Source organism: Centruroides sculpturatus, unplaced genomic scaffold (assembly GCF_000671375.1).
Source record: "Centruroides sculpturatus isolate CEXI.00-Female unplaced genomic scaffold, Cexi_2.0 scaffold280, whole genome shotgun sequence".
NCBI classification, from domain to species: domain Eukaryota; kingdom Metazoa; phylum Arthropoda; class Arachnida; order Scorpiones; family Buthidae; genus Centruroides; species Centruroides sculpturatus.
Genome location: NW_019384675.1, coordinates 376,608 through 394,506, shown reverse-complemented (window position 1 = coordinate 394,506; position 17,899 = coordinate 376,608). Strand labels below are relative to the sequence as shown.

The following is a 17,899-nucleotide window of genomic DNA, read 5'->3' as shown; positions in this document are numbered from 1 at the left end:
CTAGTTGAAACTAGTTTATACTGAATGTCTTTGTTAAAACCCGTTTTGTCGAGTTAAAACTAGAATTTACTGCTAGTCAAAAATGAATTTGAGTTAAAACTAGTTTTAACTAGACAAAACGAGTTTTAACAAAGACATTCAGTATAAACTAGTTTCAACTAGACAAAACGGGTTTTAACAAAGACATTCAGTATAAACTAGTTTCAACTAGTTAAAACGCGTTCTAACTAAAAACGGGTTTTGACTGTAACATATATACGGATTTATACAACTACAGTTAAACTTATACATTTACTTTGCTTAATGTCGTATTGTTAATTTTAGAGTCAAAGCTTTTAATTTCTTTATTTATAGTATTTTGATATTCTGGGATCAAAAAATAATGTTGTATGGTTTTAAGATAGTCTACTTTTGATTTTTTTCAAACATGTTTCTAACGTAGGCTAATTTTTTGAATTTAATTTCATTACTGTTGATATTAACAAGTTTATTTCATTCCTACTTATTTAGCCATTTCAGTAATAGATGCGTAGAGTAATAAATTTTTAAAAATTTATTTGACCTATATTTCTTCCTCTGACCTTAATATACGTTGTTCTGTTTTTAATTTTTGTAACGTTCCATCTTAAAAATATTCTCTTTCACATATAGTTGTACTTCTGATTTATTATTTTTGGGAGTTGACAATCTTTTAAAAATGTCTATAAATGCAGAAATCATGTCGTCCATGAACGTATGAGTATATTCAAACTGATATCATATGTTTCAACAAAGCGAAATAAGGATTTAACCTATGGAGAATAGTTTTTACATTAGTTTTTTCATTTCAAATATTAACAAGTTTTTATGGGATTTATTTTACTTCATTCAAAAAGACATAGTAGAAAAAAACAATACAGAAAACGCGATGAAAACAACAATTATAGTGGATGAAAGAAACTGGGTCTGAAAGGTACATTTAGCAATATCTATCGCCAAAGGATATTTCACGCTAAAGATTTTTTTTATTATTTTTCTTCTATTATTTATATTATTTTATGTAGAGACGAACTTTTATTGCATTAGATTACTATTTTCATTATACTGGGATTTGTTAAAACAAACATTTTACATAAAGATGTAAAATAAAGACATTAAGTGGCGAATCCTGGAAACTTCAGTTATAACGAGTGTTTTATTAATCTGCCTTTCTTTTAAACGATATTTTACTAAATCATTTATTCTAGACGAAAAAGATGTCTTTCCTGAACTAATAATTGTTTTTCAAAAAGTTACAAAGATGACGATATTAAAATTTAATGAGAGACTTGCGCGAATTTCAAGTATCCAATCGAAGGAATTTATAAGCTAAAAATTGAAGTGTTATGAAAGAATTATATAGAATATCTGATTTTTTTTATCAATAATTAAACAAAATTATATTAACTTACAATTAATTTAATTGCTATTTCAAAAGAAAAACAAGATACAGATTCCGATGAAATTTTTTCCTGTATTTCTAAAACACTTAGACTAAATTTACTTGTCATCGTTAACCTCTGTCATATTATCAGTTCAAAATATCCGATAAGAGATGATTATTATCAAAAGTCTCTCATAAAAGTCACAAATTATTAGTTTTATGGGATTTATTTTAAAAAGACTTGTTTAGAGTTTTAGACTTGTTTGACATTTGTCTAAAGTTTAATTCATAGCAGATAAAAATACAAAGAAAATAATTAAATTCAATTTTCAATAGAAATATAAACAAACGTATTTGTATAAAAATATTCTTATGAACAATTTTGATGTTAAATGGTTCGAACGATCCATGATGGCACAACGTCCAATGATTTAAAAAATAACTGGAATATTATCTAGAGAGATACCAAAACGCAATAAACGTAATATAAAGATGCTCCTCCAGTTAGGAATTTTTGGAAATAAGAACGTAGGATAAATTCGTGTTCGTGTAAACTTTCTGTTCATGGCGAAATGAGCGAAAAATTGAGTCTTTGAGCTAATGTATTTTGTTATATATATTTATGAATTTTCAAATAACTAAGCACAATATATTTCACGAGAAAACCTACCGAAAGAGTCTGCAGCTTTTATTTTCCGCAAGAACTTCTGTCCGTATTCATCTCTATTCATTCAGAATTTAACATTATCTCTATAAAACGAATTTACACTGATGTGAATCATATGCCAACGTAACATTAGCATATGATAAAAGATACTTGTATGGTTAAAAAAAAAATGTGAAAAAATATTTTAGAACGTCACATCAATAATCAATAACCAACTTCCAAATTTTTTTCCTTGACGTTGTATTATTCCTTTCAGTGGCGTAGCGTGGGTATCAGCCGCCCGGGGCGGAGGAAAATTTCGCCGCCCCCTTATTTAGATATCTCAATTTAAAAGACTAAAATTCAGTTTCGTCACAGAATAAGTAATGAAAAATTCCGTGCTAGTGTTGCCACCTTTTTAAAATCGCCGACCCTGACGGCAGTTGAGGTTTGTTCGAACAGAAGTTCCTGACGCATGCTTATATCATTTTGCAATGAAGAATAATTTGCAGTGCATGCTGGTTCTAAATCAGTTACAGTTAGCGACTAGGGAGACTTGGGTAGGAGTAACGCAAGTAATGTAGATGACTTAGCCCTATTGGATATTGGAGGTGTATATGAGTACGAATGAATCGTACAAGCAAAAAAAAGAAAAAAAAAAGATCGACAGGTTGCGCACGATATCCCCGGACGGCGAGTCGGATGGTAACTTTATTCCCACTATTCCGTGCTCATTTCATTCGGTCCGAATCGTAGGTGGACGAAAATATGAAATAAAATGGTTCAAATTCTTACAAGATATTATTATTATTTATTGTCAAATTTTGCCACCCCCTAAAACGTAATTTTGCCGTCCCCTAAAAAGTGCCGCCCGGGGCGGGCCGCCCCTGCCGCCCCCCTACGCTACGCTACTGATTCCTTTGTCAATTTAAAATCAGAAATTTACTCTACGAGCTTTGACAATTAAAAATAAGTTTTTAGTAGATCGAAAATCATTATTAAAATGGATTGGTTCAAGTTGAAATTAGTGCATTTATGCACTGTATTTTCAACTTGTAATTCGTATTTTTGAACATATTCCGAAATATTTAACAGCAGAATAAGTTTTATAGCAAATTTAATTATTATTATACTAGTTATTACTAAAAGTTTCATACCAAAATTAGGGTACAAGTCAATACTTTCATGAAACTTATTTTAAATCCATTAATTTTCTAAAACTATTCACACTATTTTTAGATTCCAGTAAATTAATCTTATTCCATGGATCCAAACAGCCGAATGAATCTTAGTTTTAATATTATATATCTTATTCGAAAAATATACATAAAAAGATGACTATTATTGAGAGAATGAAAGATTTATTAAAAATTTATAGCTGCAAATATAAACAACTTAACGATAACCCGATACATAATACAGTAATAAAGTTACAATACTGCCGTATGACATTTAGCCCGATGTCACGGCAGTGTTGTAGCTTTAAAATTCTATAGCGTTTATCCATTCTGATTTTTCATCAAGAACGGCAATAAATTTGATGAAAATATTAAAATGATTTCATTTGTTTGGTTCCATTGAAAAAATAATATGGAACAATTTCAGAAGGCATGGGACAACAAATAAGTAACTTGTTTTGAAAATACATCTTAACAGTAATCTCCCCTTCTCGATTTAAATAGAACTTGAATTTTGAATTTTAGTAAAACTTTTGTGGGTAAAAAGGTAAATTATATTACGGTCTTATGTAGTCAGTTTTTATGTTTTATGCGATATGCGCATAAAATACATAGTTTTATTCATACATTTCTGTGAATACACCTCAACATTTCCGATTTTCAATTACATCTTAATTAACGAATTACTGACAAAGACATTTATCGAAAAGACTACAGTATACACAATAAACACGATTGTGCATGATAATTTTCATTTTACAATACAGTATACAATATTTATTTACGGTTCGCTACTAATCACAGATTTTATTTCAAATAAAACTATAGCAATAGCAATCCTATCTGACTTGATTTTTGAGTTGGTTCTAGTCAATTTCTCTTTTTGAAAGTTTGTCGATTAATATGTATGTACTATTTTAAACATAATTGGGCTGCAATTTGAAAACATTGTAAATTCCCACTGTCGCCTGTCCGCTGTCTGTCAGTCTATCGTTCCTTAATCCCGAGAAGGAAGTTAGATAGATGAAAATTGAGACCAGATATAAAAAGATCAGGTGCGGGAATCACCGATTAACTATATACAAACTTCCGATACAAACCGGAAGTTTCAATTCAAAAATTATCCTTTGAAAGGAGTTAGATGATGACCGGCATGACTATTGCTAACGACTTAAAGGGGCAAGGCACTACTAATTTGAGGTTGAGAGCATATATTTTAAATAAAATAAAATTAAAAAATATGATGAAAAATTGTAACCGGGCATTGTGAAGATGTCACAATAAATAATTGCTTGTTTTTTATCTGTAACAACGAATCTTTTTTTAAAACTCTTTTCCCTGTAGGCACTAGGAGGGCCTCCTTTTGTAAGCCCATTATGGGTTCGGCCGGGCCCACAATGGGGCTGCCGGGTGGTGAGGGATGGAGCCCGACATATCCGAACGGACCACCCCCCGGAAAATTCCCGGGGATTTTTCGACCCATTCGGATTCGAGCCCGGGTCCCCCAGAGCGGTAGGCTGCCGCTTTGACCGCTCGGCCATCCGGCCGCTTGTAACAACGAATCACAACAGGAAATTTACATTAAGATCCACGTTTATAATTAATGTTTCATTTAACATTTATTATAAATTTGGATTATAATGTAAATTTCCTGTCGTGATTTGTATTTATATATTATAAAAAATGAACAATTTTAAATACTGTATCATTCAAATCTAATGGGCTTAGCAAATTAAAGTAGGAATTTCTTGATAGTAATATTAATCACGATCAGCAAATTTTTCATTTGTAAATATGAGTCATAATGTTAAGTCATATATTAATATGTGTTAATGCCATTTGAACTCATTAAATAATTTTCTATAATCTAATAATATCTATAATGAACGTGAGCTGGAGAACGTCACTATTGATATGCTGTACCGTACTGTATATAATGGAAATGTTTATCAGATTTAGTATATAACAGCTGCTCTATTATTCAATATGATAAATCAGACTTAAAAAGAATTTCTTAACTTTTTAATCTGGATAATTAAAAATTTATTAAATTCTGTAAATTTTAAGTTGATATTTTAAACGTTCATAAAAATCTTGAGAAATTTTATTCAAAGCAAAAATTTTATTAACTGAAATAGCAATTATAGTCAAACCTCGGGGTACGAACTGTTCACGAACAATTCGGTTTAAGAACAAAATTTTGAACGCCATATTTGCTCCAGTTGCCGTATGATAACTGGGTTTTTGAACAAGCTACTCGGAAAGATCCGGTTACAGATGGCCAACTCTATATACTTCCTATGTTCAAGAAAATCAATAGCCCGACCAATCAATGACGGGACCACCGATTCAGAAGTTAGTAGCGCCGAGATCGCCTTGCGTCATTAGACGTCACGACACGAATCATCAATGGAGAGGTTGCGGCCGTCGTATCCAGCCCAAAACGTGTACGGCGGACGGTTGAGCGCCGCCATCCGGCAATTCTATGCGGTTGATAATGACATTTGCTACGTCTAGCAAGGCGAGTAGACGATCGGCTTAAACGTCTTCATTTTTTTTGTGTTTGGGGTTAAAATTATGATTTATTTTATTAAAATAATGATTATTTAAGAAGTTGTGAATAATATTGTAAAGAAACAGACGATTTTAATTCATAAATTATTTAATTATTCAATTTTTTAGCAAGTGATGTAAAATTTACATATATTTGCCTTCATAATAGCTTATCTTAAGGTAGGTTTGTTCTTCAACGGTATCTTCTACCATCAACAGCGTAATACGTTTGTAAATTTTTTAAAAATTAATTTTCCGAGCTGTTTCGAATTTACGTAAGTCACTACTTCCCTCGACAAAAGTATGAGGTAGTCCTATCGTACTGTAGGAGACACCACGCTAATTAAAAATAATTATTTCGTGTTATTAAACATGCTATAAATACTTTAAAATAGCTTAATTTGTTTATTTACCTTCGCTCCGGAAATACGTTGTCAAATGGTTCCGCCATTTTTTCAATAAATTTCCCGTGAGTCAATTCGCGACGTTCATTGAGTCACGTGATGTTGTGAACGTCCTCCGCAACGATTTTTTCTTGCAGTTAAAACGTAAACCGTGTACTTCTGCTTGCCGTCTAGAAGTAACGTTTGAACGTCGGCCGCAACCTTTCTAATGACGTTGTTATTCAAATTAGATTTCAATGTGCATGCGGATAAGATACTACTTCCGTTTTTCAATACCCATCAGAATTGAATTTAAATCAAATTAATTAATAAAAGCCGCGTTAATTGACATTCGCGTGATATAAATGACTTCCACGAATCCGTATTTAAAGGTACTTAACTCAATTAAATAACAAATTTATTAATATAATATTATATATTATAATATTAATATTTATTAATACTAGGTAGCCAGCCAGTTAATTAAAATTAAAAACAAAATAATTATTAAAAGTCTGGTTCTTACACCGTAACTGAAATAAAAATTTAAATAAAATCAAAATTAATCAATTAATTTAAATTAAAATCAAATCAATTGTAAAATAATATTTCAGAAAGTGTGGATAAAGTAGTTGTTGGTCGTGTTTGATTTGGTTATATTTCATCCAGGTAGTGTCAGAGTCCAGTCTCTATTTACAGCAATACATGTAAGTTTCGATTTTGGTTTCGGTTGGCGGTGATGGAACATTTTGCTTTTAATATCTATATAGAATAAATATAAATATATTATATTGAATATATTGCATTTGCTGGTTTGCATATATTGCATTTGTAGGCATTTTGATGCTTGAAATACAACTAAAAAGTAAAAAAGAAAGACTGTTTTGAGGGTCGGGAATGGATTAATCCATTTTACATTGTTTCTTATGAATAAATTTGTTTCGGTTTGAGAACAAATCGGTTTCCGAACAACTTTTACGAATTAAGTTCGTAAACCGAGGTTTGATTTAGTGCATTTTGCACAAAATCACCTAAACGTGACAATTGTGCATTAAAATATTAATGCGCAATTGTCATGCAAATATATTTTTTCGAGAAAGGAGTTAGATAGACGAAAGACGAGACCAGATATGGAAACCTTGGGGCAGAAGGCCCTGATTAGTTATATACGAACTTCCGATGCAAACCGGAAGTCACGTTATTTCAATTCAAAACTTTTCCCTGAAAAGTGTTAGATAGTTGACCGGCATGACTATTTCTAACAGGAAAAGTATGATGTACAGGAGCAAGACACTACTAATTTGAGGCGGAGAGCATATATTTTAAATTAAATTAATTAAAAATTGCAGTCCGGCATTGTGACGATGTCACAATAAATAAATGCTCGTGATTTTTTTAATTAGTAGGAATGTATTAATTAAAATTATTTTCCTTATTATTATAAAAACAAAATTGCTTAATTTTTAATTTAAATTTATTAATAAAGAAATAATAATATAATTAAAATGCCGAGTTTTCTATTTGTTTTCTGAAAGAAGAGATAAACAGTTTTAATAGCAAAACGAGAGATTATTTGTTGTGAGAGCGTCACAATAACGGACTGCAATTTTTAATCATATTTTTAATTTATTTAACTTAAAATATATGCTCTCCACCTCAATTAGTAGTATCTTACTCCTGTACATCATACTTTTCCTTTAACAACAGAGTCATGCCAATATTCCATTAAGTGCCTTCAAGGAAAAATTTTTGAATTGAAATAACGTGACTTCTGGTTTGCATCAGAAGTTCGTAATTAATCGGGGCCTCCTGTCTCCAATATTTCCACATGTGGTCTCGGCTTTCATCTAACTCTGTTCTCGAGATTAAGGAAGGACAGACAACCGGACGGACGACAATGGGAACTTATAGATCTATATTTTTTTTTTTCAAATTGCATCCCAATGAATAGAATGTAGAATGATCATCAAAATAACATCTTTCGGATTCGTATTAGACATAATCTTATATAATTAATAATGTTAGTGTTTATATTAACTGAAAAATTTGACCTAGACATAGTAATTAGGTATACAAATCCGTGTAAATTCATAAAATGACGGTCAAACCCCATAACGAGACTATAGGATGATGAGAGATGGGACTCAATATTTCCGAATTAATCTATCTATGAAGAATTTCTAAGATTCCGACATGAATTCTAACCCGAATCCTCCAGGATTAGATTGGATTAATGGGATAAGGCAATGCAACACTTGAGCGATCTGCCAATAAGGAAGGTGCCTCCTGGGAGTAATTTTTATGAGATACTGGCTCCTATTTAGGTTTTAGACACGTGAAGAAAATCCGGAAAATTCCACGCGGCCGTCCCAGTTGTCAGGCGCGAACCCGAGACAAATCAGTTCGATGGTCGTTTGTTCTGGATGGGCCGAATCTTCCAGAACAGCAAGCTGATACCTAGTAGTGTCTCGGCGGTCAAAAGATAAAATGTTCAGATTAAAATTTAAAATAATTCAAAATCGAATAGTTTTTCCTTAACATTTCTGATCAATAGCAAAACAATTTTATACAGCGTTAATATTAATGAAATAAAGTTTAAAAAATAGAGTAAGAGAGATTTTACAGATTAAGCCGATATGTAAAAAGATGAATGGCAGGGAAATCTGCTATAATTTTATTTACAACTCGCTGCAAGGACCTGCTTCGCCGGGTTTTTATTTGTATGTAATATAGTTTCTATATTAACTCAGGATATAATTCTTCATTATCGAAGTTTTGACTATTTACAAAAATATAAAATTTTCGAGTCTATCTTAATCCTTTTTTTATACAACACCAAAAGTAACAGTTAACATGGTTTTTTTTAACAAACCATGTTAACTGTTACTTTTAACTGTTAACTGTTTTAAAAAAACCATGTTAACTGTTACTTTTGGTGTTGTATAAAAAAAGGATTAAGATAGACTCGAAAATTTTATATTTTTGTAAATAGTCAAAACTTCGATAATGTAATATAGTTTTTTTTATAGGCCTATATATAAAAGACTGTTTATCTAAGTAATCTAAAATCTAGCTGCAAGGACCCGCTTCGCTGGGCAAAAAGTAACGATAATGAAGATTAAGATAATTACATTATAGCTAATCTTACCCGTTTTCACAGAATGCAAGAATTAGGCCCCCCGTTTTCAGAGTAATTAGAGAATTTTTACGTTTAGTTAAACGAACTATTTTCAACGTTTCTGGAACGTTTACAATCGTTCTATAATCGAACCAATATTCGAATTTTATGTTCGAATTTAATTCGAACAAATTCGAACAAAACATTCGAAATAGAAAGCCACTTTCAACCACTTTCAGCCTCATATCTCCCGCACCCTTATAGCTATCGAGACGCAACCACCCCTATGCACGAATGGAGACTTGGGGCTACCACCACATACAAACACCATTCACGTGCGATGTGTAGTTTTGGCGGAAAAGTGAAATATAGGGACCTACATGTCCATTTTTATATATAGATATAGATATAGATATAGATACTTCTGTACTTGACGATTCAAATAAAAATAAATATCAAATAAAAAGAATATCAAACATTTAAGTTTGATATTCATTTTATTTGAGTCCTTTATCTTTTGAGTGTCTTATGATACTTAAACGTAAAAACACTAAAATTAATCTCGGACTCTTCTGGATTGGATTCGGTTTTTCCGACAGAAGGTACTATTTTGAAATAATCCAACTCTGCTTTGGCTTGACCTATATTTTTGTATTTTTGCACTCGAAAGGCAGGTGAAACCCTAAATGAGGCCGCTATCATTCTCTACCTTCTGTGAAACACACACATGCCATCCTAAGAGTGGGGGGAGGACCCTGGATCGAATCTGGAGGTGTCGAAAATCCCCAGAAATTTTTTGGGAGTCGTCTGTCCGGACATGCCGGGATCCATCCCTCACCACCCGGCCGTCTCATTATAGGTCTAGCCCAGGGGTCGGAATTAGCGGCTCGCGAGCCGCATGCGGCTCTTTGCATAGACGTTTGCGGCTCTTCGGACATAAACTCCAATTTCACCTCACCTCATTTCACTGCAGCCTTTTAACATATGTGTTTATGAGATAGAGCCGCCGAACAAACTTCGACTCGTACGCCGTCCGCATATGACCACACTCGCATTGTTCAATATGAATCGCATAAGAGTGGTAGCATTTGAAGCATATCTATATATATAACGCATTAAACGCGTGTCCGTCCATCCGTGTAACGTTATGCCAAAAACGTTCACTAGACGCGCCCCTGTCGTGTGTCGTATTTCGCACATTTAAATTAATATGCGGCTCTCTGGTACTTTTGTTATCCTGTTTTTATGACAGTTTGGCTCTTCTCACTTGACAAACTGCCGACCCCTGGTCTAGCCAAACCCATAATAGGTTTGTTAAAAAGGCTCTCTTACTGTTAGTGCCCATAGGATGGGAAAAAAGACTGTATTATGAAGAGTTTATGATCGGTTTTCTACATAACTTTGTAATAGCGTAACTTTGTAAGAGAAGTAATAGCGAGAATAGTAACGATTTAAAAAAAAAATAAATTTTCTAAATGCAAAAAAACATTTAAATTTTCGAATATTTTATTAAAATAACACACGGGGAGTTTGGTAGTTTAACTCTCCTTTTGAGAACGATTAAAAATAATACAGTAAAAATGTCTATAATCTATACTATAAAAATAAACTATCAATAAGTTATGAAAAAAATAACGCAACTCTTCAAGTTTTGTATATTTTGTTGCAGAGGTTTTCAGTATTGCTTTCAAATGCTCATCTATTATGAATATCTGTAAACACCTACGACAGGTGCAAGCTGTTTAGTAATTTAGTGTTTTCGCAAAAATATATCATTATAATTTTAAATTTTCGTGTTATAGCATTTTATTAGCAACTTCAATTTAGTTTTCAATATACTGAAGTTCAATAAGAACACAAAGATTGATCGAGACAATAGTTTGCTCAGGACTTGTCGTAACTAAAACTCTAATCATGGATATAATAATGGTCGAAAAACTACTTCAAAATTAAATTTTTATTCAGATATAGAATGGTGTAGAAATTTTTTATATATATTATTGTTATAATTGGACTGGATTGATGAAATAAGGCAATATAACACATGGTCGACGGCGTTGACTTGTGTTGTATATATATATTGGAGGAACAATGAGTAAAAATTCTCATTGTCGGGTTTTGAGTTTAATAAAATAACACAGTTTAATAGGTTCATGTTATTTCATATGCAATTTTACTTTATCATCACAGTTTGAAATCAAGGCAAACGTATTGCTTCGATTTAAAACTGTGGCAATAAGGTAAAACATATTCATGAGTTTAATGGCTTTACTCACGTTATGTAATTAGTAGCGTAACCATGAGGGAGACCCAAGGGACTAAGGAAACCCGGACCCACTTAACTTCGTAAATAAATATATATAGGAAAATGATTTGAATGTAATGAACGCACTTACAAACACGTATACAAGAGTTTACTCTTCGTACACAGCGCTAGTGGCTACATCACAGTGATATAGGGGTTAGTGTTCTAATTTGGGGCCCCGGATATCGATTTTAGTTACGTTATTGATAATTATTATTGAAATTATCCATAATAAATTTGTTGTCCTCGATCTAAGATAATACGATAGATTTTATATTTGTGACTATCTTCTTTATCGTTGCGGGATATATGAAAAAGAAGGATACGATGTTATAAAAATAACTTAAATAGTATTTTTATAATTAGTAATCTAGTTATTACTGTGCAATTTTCGACACAATCTAAAAATAAAGTTAATTGTGTCAATTTTTCTCGTTTCCTCTATTTATTTATTAAAATATTATTAAAATATATGGTCTTCATTAATTGAAAGTGCTATTACTCTACTTTCACAGCAGACAGACAAAATACTGTATATGAAAACTGTTAGCATTTCTTCCCTATAAAATATTACAAACGAAACATGTTAATATATATAATATTTTCAGAGAAATCCTCAAATATCTATGGAAATTTTGACTAAATTTCGATCAAAACATGTTTACGGTCAAGTAAAGAAACACTTTTCCCCCCTTTCTTTAATATCAGATATGCAGTAACATAATGATGATGCGAAATCGATAAATTGTCATTTCTCAAAAGTTATCAATCCATAATACCAGATAATTTATTTCAATAGATTTCTATGATACTTGGTAATTTTAATGTTATCCTAAAATTGAACACGTTGCTACATTTCTAGAAAAGATAAAAATATACTGGATCGAATGTAATCTCAATTTAAATCAATCCATTTCTCAAATGTCTCTGACTAAATTCGATACTCTCATGAATTAACAATTTTACTTTAAATAATGCGAACAACCTTGAATTTTTTGAAAGTCTCCAACTTTATTTTGATCAATCTGCAATACACTTATTCATTCATCTTCTACCTGAACACGATACATATCGAAAAACGATTTGACTTTTTTTTTGAAGTATAGGAGTATTACCAGTAAATTAACTTAAAAAAAATATAATTATAGCATAAAAGTGGTTAAGACATCAGCCTACCGCTCCGAGAGATCTAGAATCTATCCTAAAATCCAGGAATCTTTCGGGGTGGTCAGTCCAGAATGTGTCGAACCACTTCCCTCACCATCCTGCCATTCCTATTGTGGGCATGGACGAACTAACAATGGTTATGGTTAAAAGGCTGTTTTAGTGTCTACAAGGCGAAAAAAGTCAAAAAGAAAGAAAAGCATAAAAGCTTTTTTATTATTTTCGCGAATTATTTTATTTAAAAAAATTTAATATTCTATAATTATTTCAGAATTTTTTTCACTATATACAGTATTATTGCTTGTACTCGATTTTCTCAAAATCTTGGCTTCTTCCCAAAACTACTTTCGCCATGTTTAGATTATTAAGTGTGAAACAAAATAGACTAATTCTGTTGATGATTGCAATAATATCCAGATGCATAAATTCTAAGTTTATACTTGTAACAAATTCAGCTTTCTAAAAACTTATATAGCCTATTTATTTTATATATATATATATATATTCATAAGACTAATGTAATTTGTTATTTCTGTTATTAAATTTTTATTTACAATATTTTTGGAAACAGAACAGAATTAATTTTTTAAAATTATAAAAATTATGATTATTGGACTGCAATTTAAAAAAAACTGTAGACCTATAAATTTCCTCTGTCATCTGTCTGTCTGTCTTTCCTTAATCTCGAGAACGGAGTTAGATAGATGAAAGTTGCGACCAGATATGGAAAGCTTATGAGAAGGAGACCTCGATTAACTATATAGCAACTTCCAATACAAACCAAAAGTTATGTTAATTTAATTTAAAAACTCTTCCCTGAGAAGAGTTAGATAGCTGGCCAACATGACTATTACTAACAGGAAAAGTATGATGTACAGGGGCAAAACACTACTAATTTGACGTGGAGAACATTAAAAATATGATTAAGAATTGCAGCCCGGCATTGTTGCGATGTGACAATAAATAATTGTTCGTTATTTCTTAATGTTTTCTAAATATATACTATTATTTGAAGCTAAATTTTCATTAAAATTAGACATCAAGAGCGTCTAAAAGAAAGGGCCAGGATGAGCAAATCCTTTCTAAGATTTACTTTATTTTTTCTAATAGGAATTTTGGGTTCGCGCCTCACTAACGAGAGGGTCACGTGGATTTTTCCGTGTTTTCTTCACGTGCCTAACATCTAACTAGTTTCCCATTGAATGTCCTCTCGACAGGCATTCCATCTTGACAGACCCGTTTTCATATTCCATAAGACGAAACCAATTTTGTACAACAAAATATTTTAATGGTCATTACACGGAACTAACTATAGTCCATACCCTCCATAGTCCTTACAGAGGAACCAGAGAAGGCTCGTCCATTAGGCAAGTAGCGAGTAGTCCAAAGGGACGGCCAGGTATTGAGAGACGGAACTCCGACATATCTGGACCAGACCGTTGAACCTCCGAAAATTCCTGGAGTTTTTTGTCCCGCCCAGATTCGATCCCGGGTCCCCCAGAACTATGGATTGCCACCGCAACCATTCCGACATCCGGTCGTCGTATTTTTATACTCTTATTTAAATTCACTATATATTTATATATTCACTCTCAGGAAAAGAGGGTCTTTCCCTCATCAGCAGGCTGCCTTATTGTGGTCTTGACCGAACCCATAATAGGTTGCTAAACAGGCCCTCTTAATTATCACAAGATTTCCACCTTGTGTAAATTAAGAGTAATAAAAATAACAATAATTATACTGTAATAGAAAGTATAAACAGGAATAAACTTTTTTAAGGAACATAGTTTTAGTGATTCAATTGATTGGTTAGTTAACCTAAATATGCGTATATTTTGCCGCCCAAGACGAAACCCTGCATGGGGTAAGAATATAATTTAAAAATCTACCCAACCATTTTTATACGCGACTCAAATGTTCTAAAAATGTTTACAAAATATAAAAATTTATGTAAAATTTTACCTGGTTTATTATACATTCGACATAATTGCAAAACTTGACAAATTTCATTTTGGGGAACGTTTCCGTCCAATACAATTAAAGGAGATTCCAAAATCGAACGTTTATACTTAAGAATCTAATAAAATTAAATATTGAATATATTCATTGAAATTTAATAGAAGACAAAAAGTTTAGTTAAAATAAAATCAATGAAATTAATTTGATTGTTAACTTTCAGACTTTATTTTGCATAAATAAATTTTAATAATGTTTGAAAATTAATTTCTGCATATTAAATTTCGTTGTTTATTTAAATTAGTTAATTTTTGTGCCATTGCTCAACTGATTTAATGAAAATTGCATGTTTTAATTACTCGTAACTAACAGGTTTTAAATTAAGATTTTTTTGTACGCGTTTTCAAATAAATGCTTTAAATTACTTTTCTGCTTGGAGTAGATGAACGATAAAATAAAAATAAGTTTGAGTTTTTTTAATGCTTATTAGCTTAAAATTTGATACTTACGTGTGACATGTCGATGAAATCATGAGCTTTCATATCTTTGATTCCAAATAAACATTGTCCATTTACATTCAAAATAGCACAATAAACAGCTGATGGTACACTCGAAAGCACTCTTATTCCTTGGACATCCTTAATAATCAATATAATTATATTAGTATTAAAAATATTTATCAAAATATTCAAAATTTAAACAAACTACTTTCTAGTTATTGCTATTTTAGTTTAGTATAATTGTTTTCGTCGTATTTAATATTTTAGAAGTATTTCTTGTAAAAATTTTACATGCTGTAAAATTTAATTATGAAATTAAATTTCCCTTCTTTTCATATAATTTACAACAGAAATTTAATATAAAAACGCAACTTTCTCTTAACTTAAATAAGTTTATTTTTTACATAAAATTCATTTAAAAATCTTAAAACATTTTAATTCAATCCATTTTAAATGAAAATAGAATTTATAATTTTATTATTAAAAAATCATTTTAATTTTTTTTGTAAGATTTGCTTTAAAAAATGTTTTAATCTGTGTAAATTGTTATTATTATTTTTTTTTATCTATTTGATAAATAGTTCCCATATAAACAAGTTGTTTGAGTTGCCTTTTCCAAAGTCTGGAATTTGTCATGCAGCTTTTACGTCATCAGCTGACACAAAATACTTTTAGTTAAATTTGGAGAAAGCTTTCTCGCCTTTTCCCAGTTTTGTTTTCATTCAAAGTATTGAATTTTTATTTATAAACGTTTGTTTCTGTTCTCATCGTTTTTAATGTCACACCAGCATTTTTTGGAGGGGGAAAAACGAATATTTTAAATCAAACCATTAATTTTACAATAAAAAAATCGAAATACATAATTAAAATTTAAAAATAAAGTATTAAATTAAAATTTTATTCATCATACTTTAAGTGTTTTCAAGTTTCTGGGGACTACAATTTAAAAAAATGTATTTAATATATATATATGCATAAATGCTTTAAAATATTATTTAAATTTCTAATTCAATACGATTTCATTAATAGTAATTATTTTACTTAATATTTAAAAAATAAAAATTTGACTTTAAAGAAAATTTAAACTAATTTTACATTTTAATGGTACGTTAACATTTGGAAAATATAAAAGCTGAAGTAAAATTACAATTATTTTAATCCTTTTCGTATATTTTTAATATTTAAACAGTTAAATTTCTAAACATGCAATTTGTTCTCGTAAATAATTTAAAACTAAACTTATTTATTATGCTTTATATTTTTGAAATAAGTTTTTGTTGACATCATTCTTAAAACTAAAATACTTCAGTTAAACTATTTTTCTAGGAAACTAAATTAGAAATTTTTGTTTGCAGTGTTAATATGAAGTAAAATAATATAATTTAAATAATAAATAGTTTAATTTAGCATTCTTTAAATTTTATATTAAAACTGAAAGTTTCTTGAATATTTTACATAAAATGCAACAAAAATTTAATCTTTTATTATTATTTTTTTTAAATATTATTTTTCAGAAGTGTGAACCATCAAATATAAATTTTAATAAAACATTTACCGTCCAAAAAATTAATGTTATATTCTTATATTCTTCATTAATATAATTATAACGAAATTTAAAATTTTAGATATTTACTAAAATTTAGTAAAAATCAATATAAAAATACAAAAAATAAACAAATAAATAAATATATTTAAAATATAAATATTAACATAAATTATTCATTTACTAATAATTAATTGTTGATATAATATGTTTTTCTCCTTAATAAACTTTTTTTTCATATCTAAAATTCAATATTAATCATTTAAAGTAACAGTTTAAAAATAATAAATTATTAAAAACTTAATCTAATTTTATAAAAGTGTCAAGTTTAAAATTTAAATGCAATATAGATATTTCCCTAAAGTACTAAAAATTTTAAGGCAATTTATTTTATGTAAATCAACTCAAATTATTTTATTTTTTAAAGAATAAAACAAGTGTTTCACGACTTTACAGTATAAATATTTATTATGCTTATTATTTATGTATTATTTTCTAAATATATATTATAAATATGCTACCATGTTTGTATTTTGATTCACAATTGTTTTTCCATTTCTATCGTCACCAATAGTAGATATAAGTAAAGGATCTTTCCCTAATCTAGATAAACAGTCGGCAATATTCCTTCCAACTCCTCCAGCAGAAGATTGAATCTTTCCTGAATAACTTCTACCATCGTGCTGTAAATAAATAAATAAAATTATAATGTAATTATGTAAATTTATTCATTAGAAAGTATTCGTGCGTGAATAATGCTACTGAAAACAAATCTTGTTAAAGGGAAGGTTAGACACGCAATAATAGTTTTTATGCCCGTGGCCAACGATTATCAAGTACTAGTTTACTTTATAGTGTGCCAATTTACGAAACAATCAAAGTAAAATTTAATTTAGCTAGATCTAATCTAAGATAGGCTATACAGTTAGTAAAATGACAATATTAATTAATTTATTAAGCACTACCAAATTTTCATCTACTAAATATTATTTAGATATTAACATTTATAAAAGGAAACCTGCAATGAGTCAACTAAATTTCTTTTACTACTTAAAATACTAAATAACGTAATAAATTTTATGTATTACCGAAGAAATTTTATATAATAAAAAAAGTTTTAAAATGTAAGAAAAACTTGAGGAAATTCATGC

The 17,899-nt window shown here is 30.0% G+C and overlaps 1 protein-coding gene across 1 annotated transcript in view; it reads right to left on the bottom strand.

Annotated features, from left to right (window-relative positions):
- LOC111626833 overlaps positions 1–17,899 on the bottom strand; it is an 86,302-nt gene that overhangs the window by 64,244 nt on the left and 4,159 nt on the right. The window contains exons 2-4 of the mRNA XM_023370351.1: positions 17,270–17,431; positions 15,215–15,343; positions 14,712–14,826 (exon numbers count right to left, since the gene is read on the bottom strand). Coding sequence (XP_023226119.1) covers positions 14,712–14,826; positions 15,215–15,343; positions 17,270–17,431 — 406 coding nt within the window. The remainder of the gene's footprint in view (positions 1–14,711; positions 14,827–15,214; positions 15,344–17,269; positions 17,432–17,899) is intronic.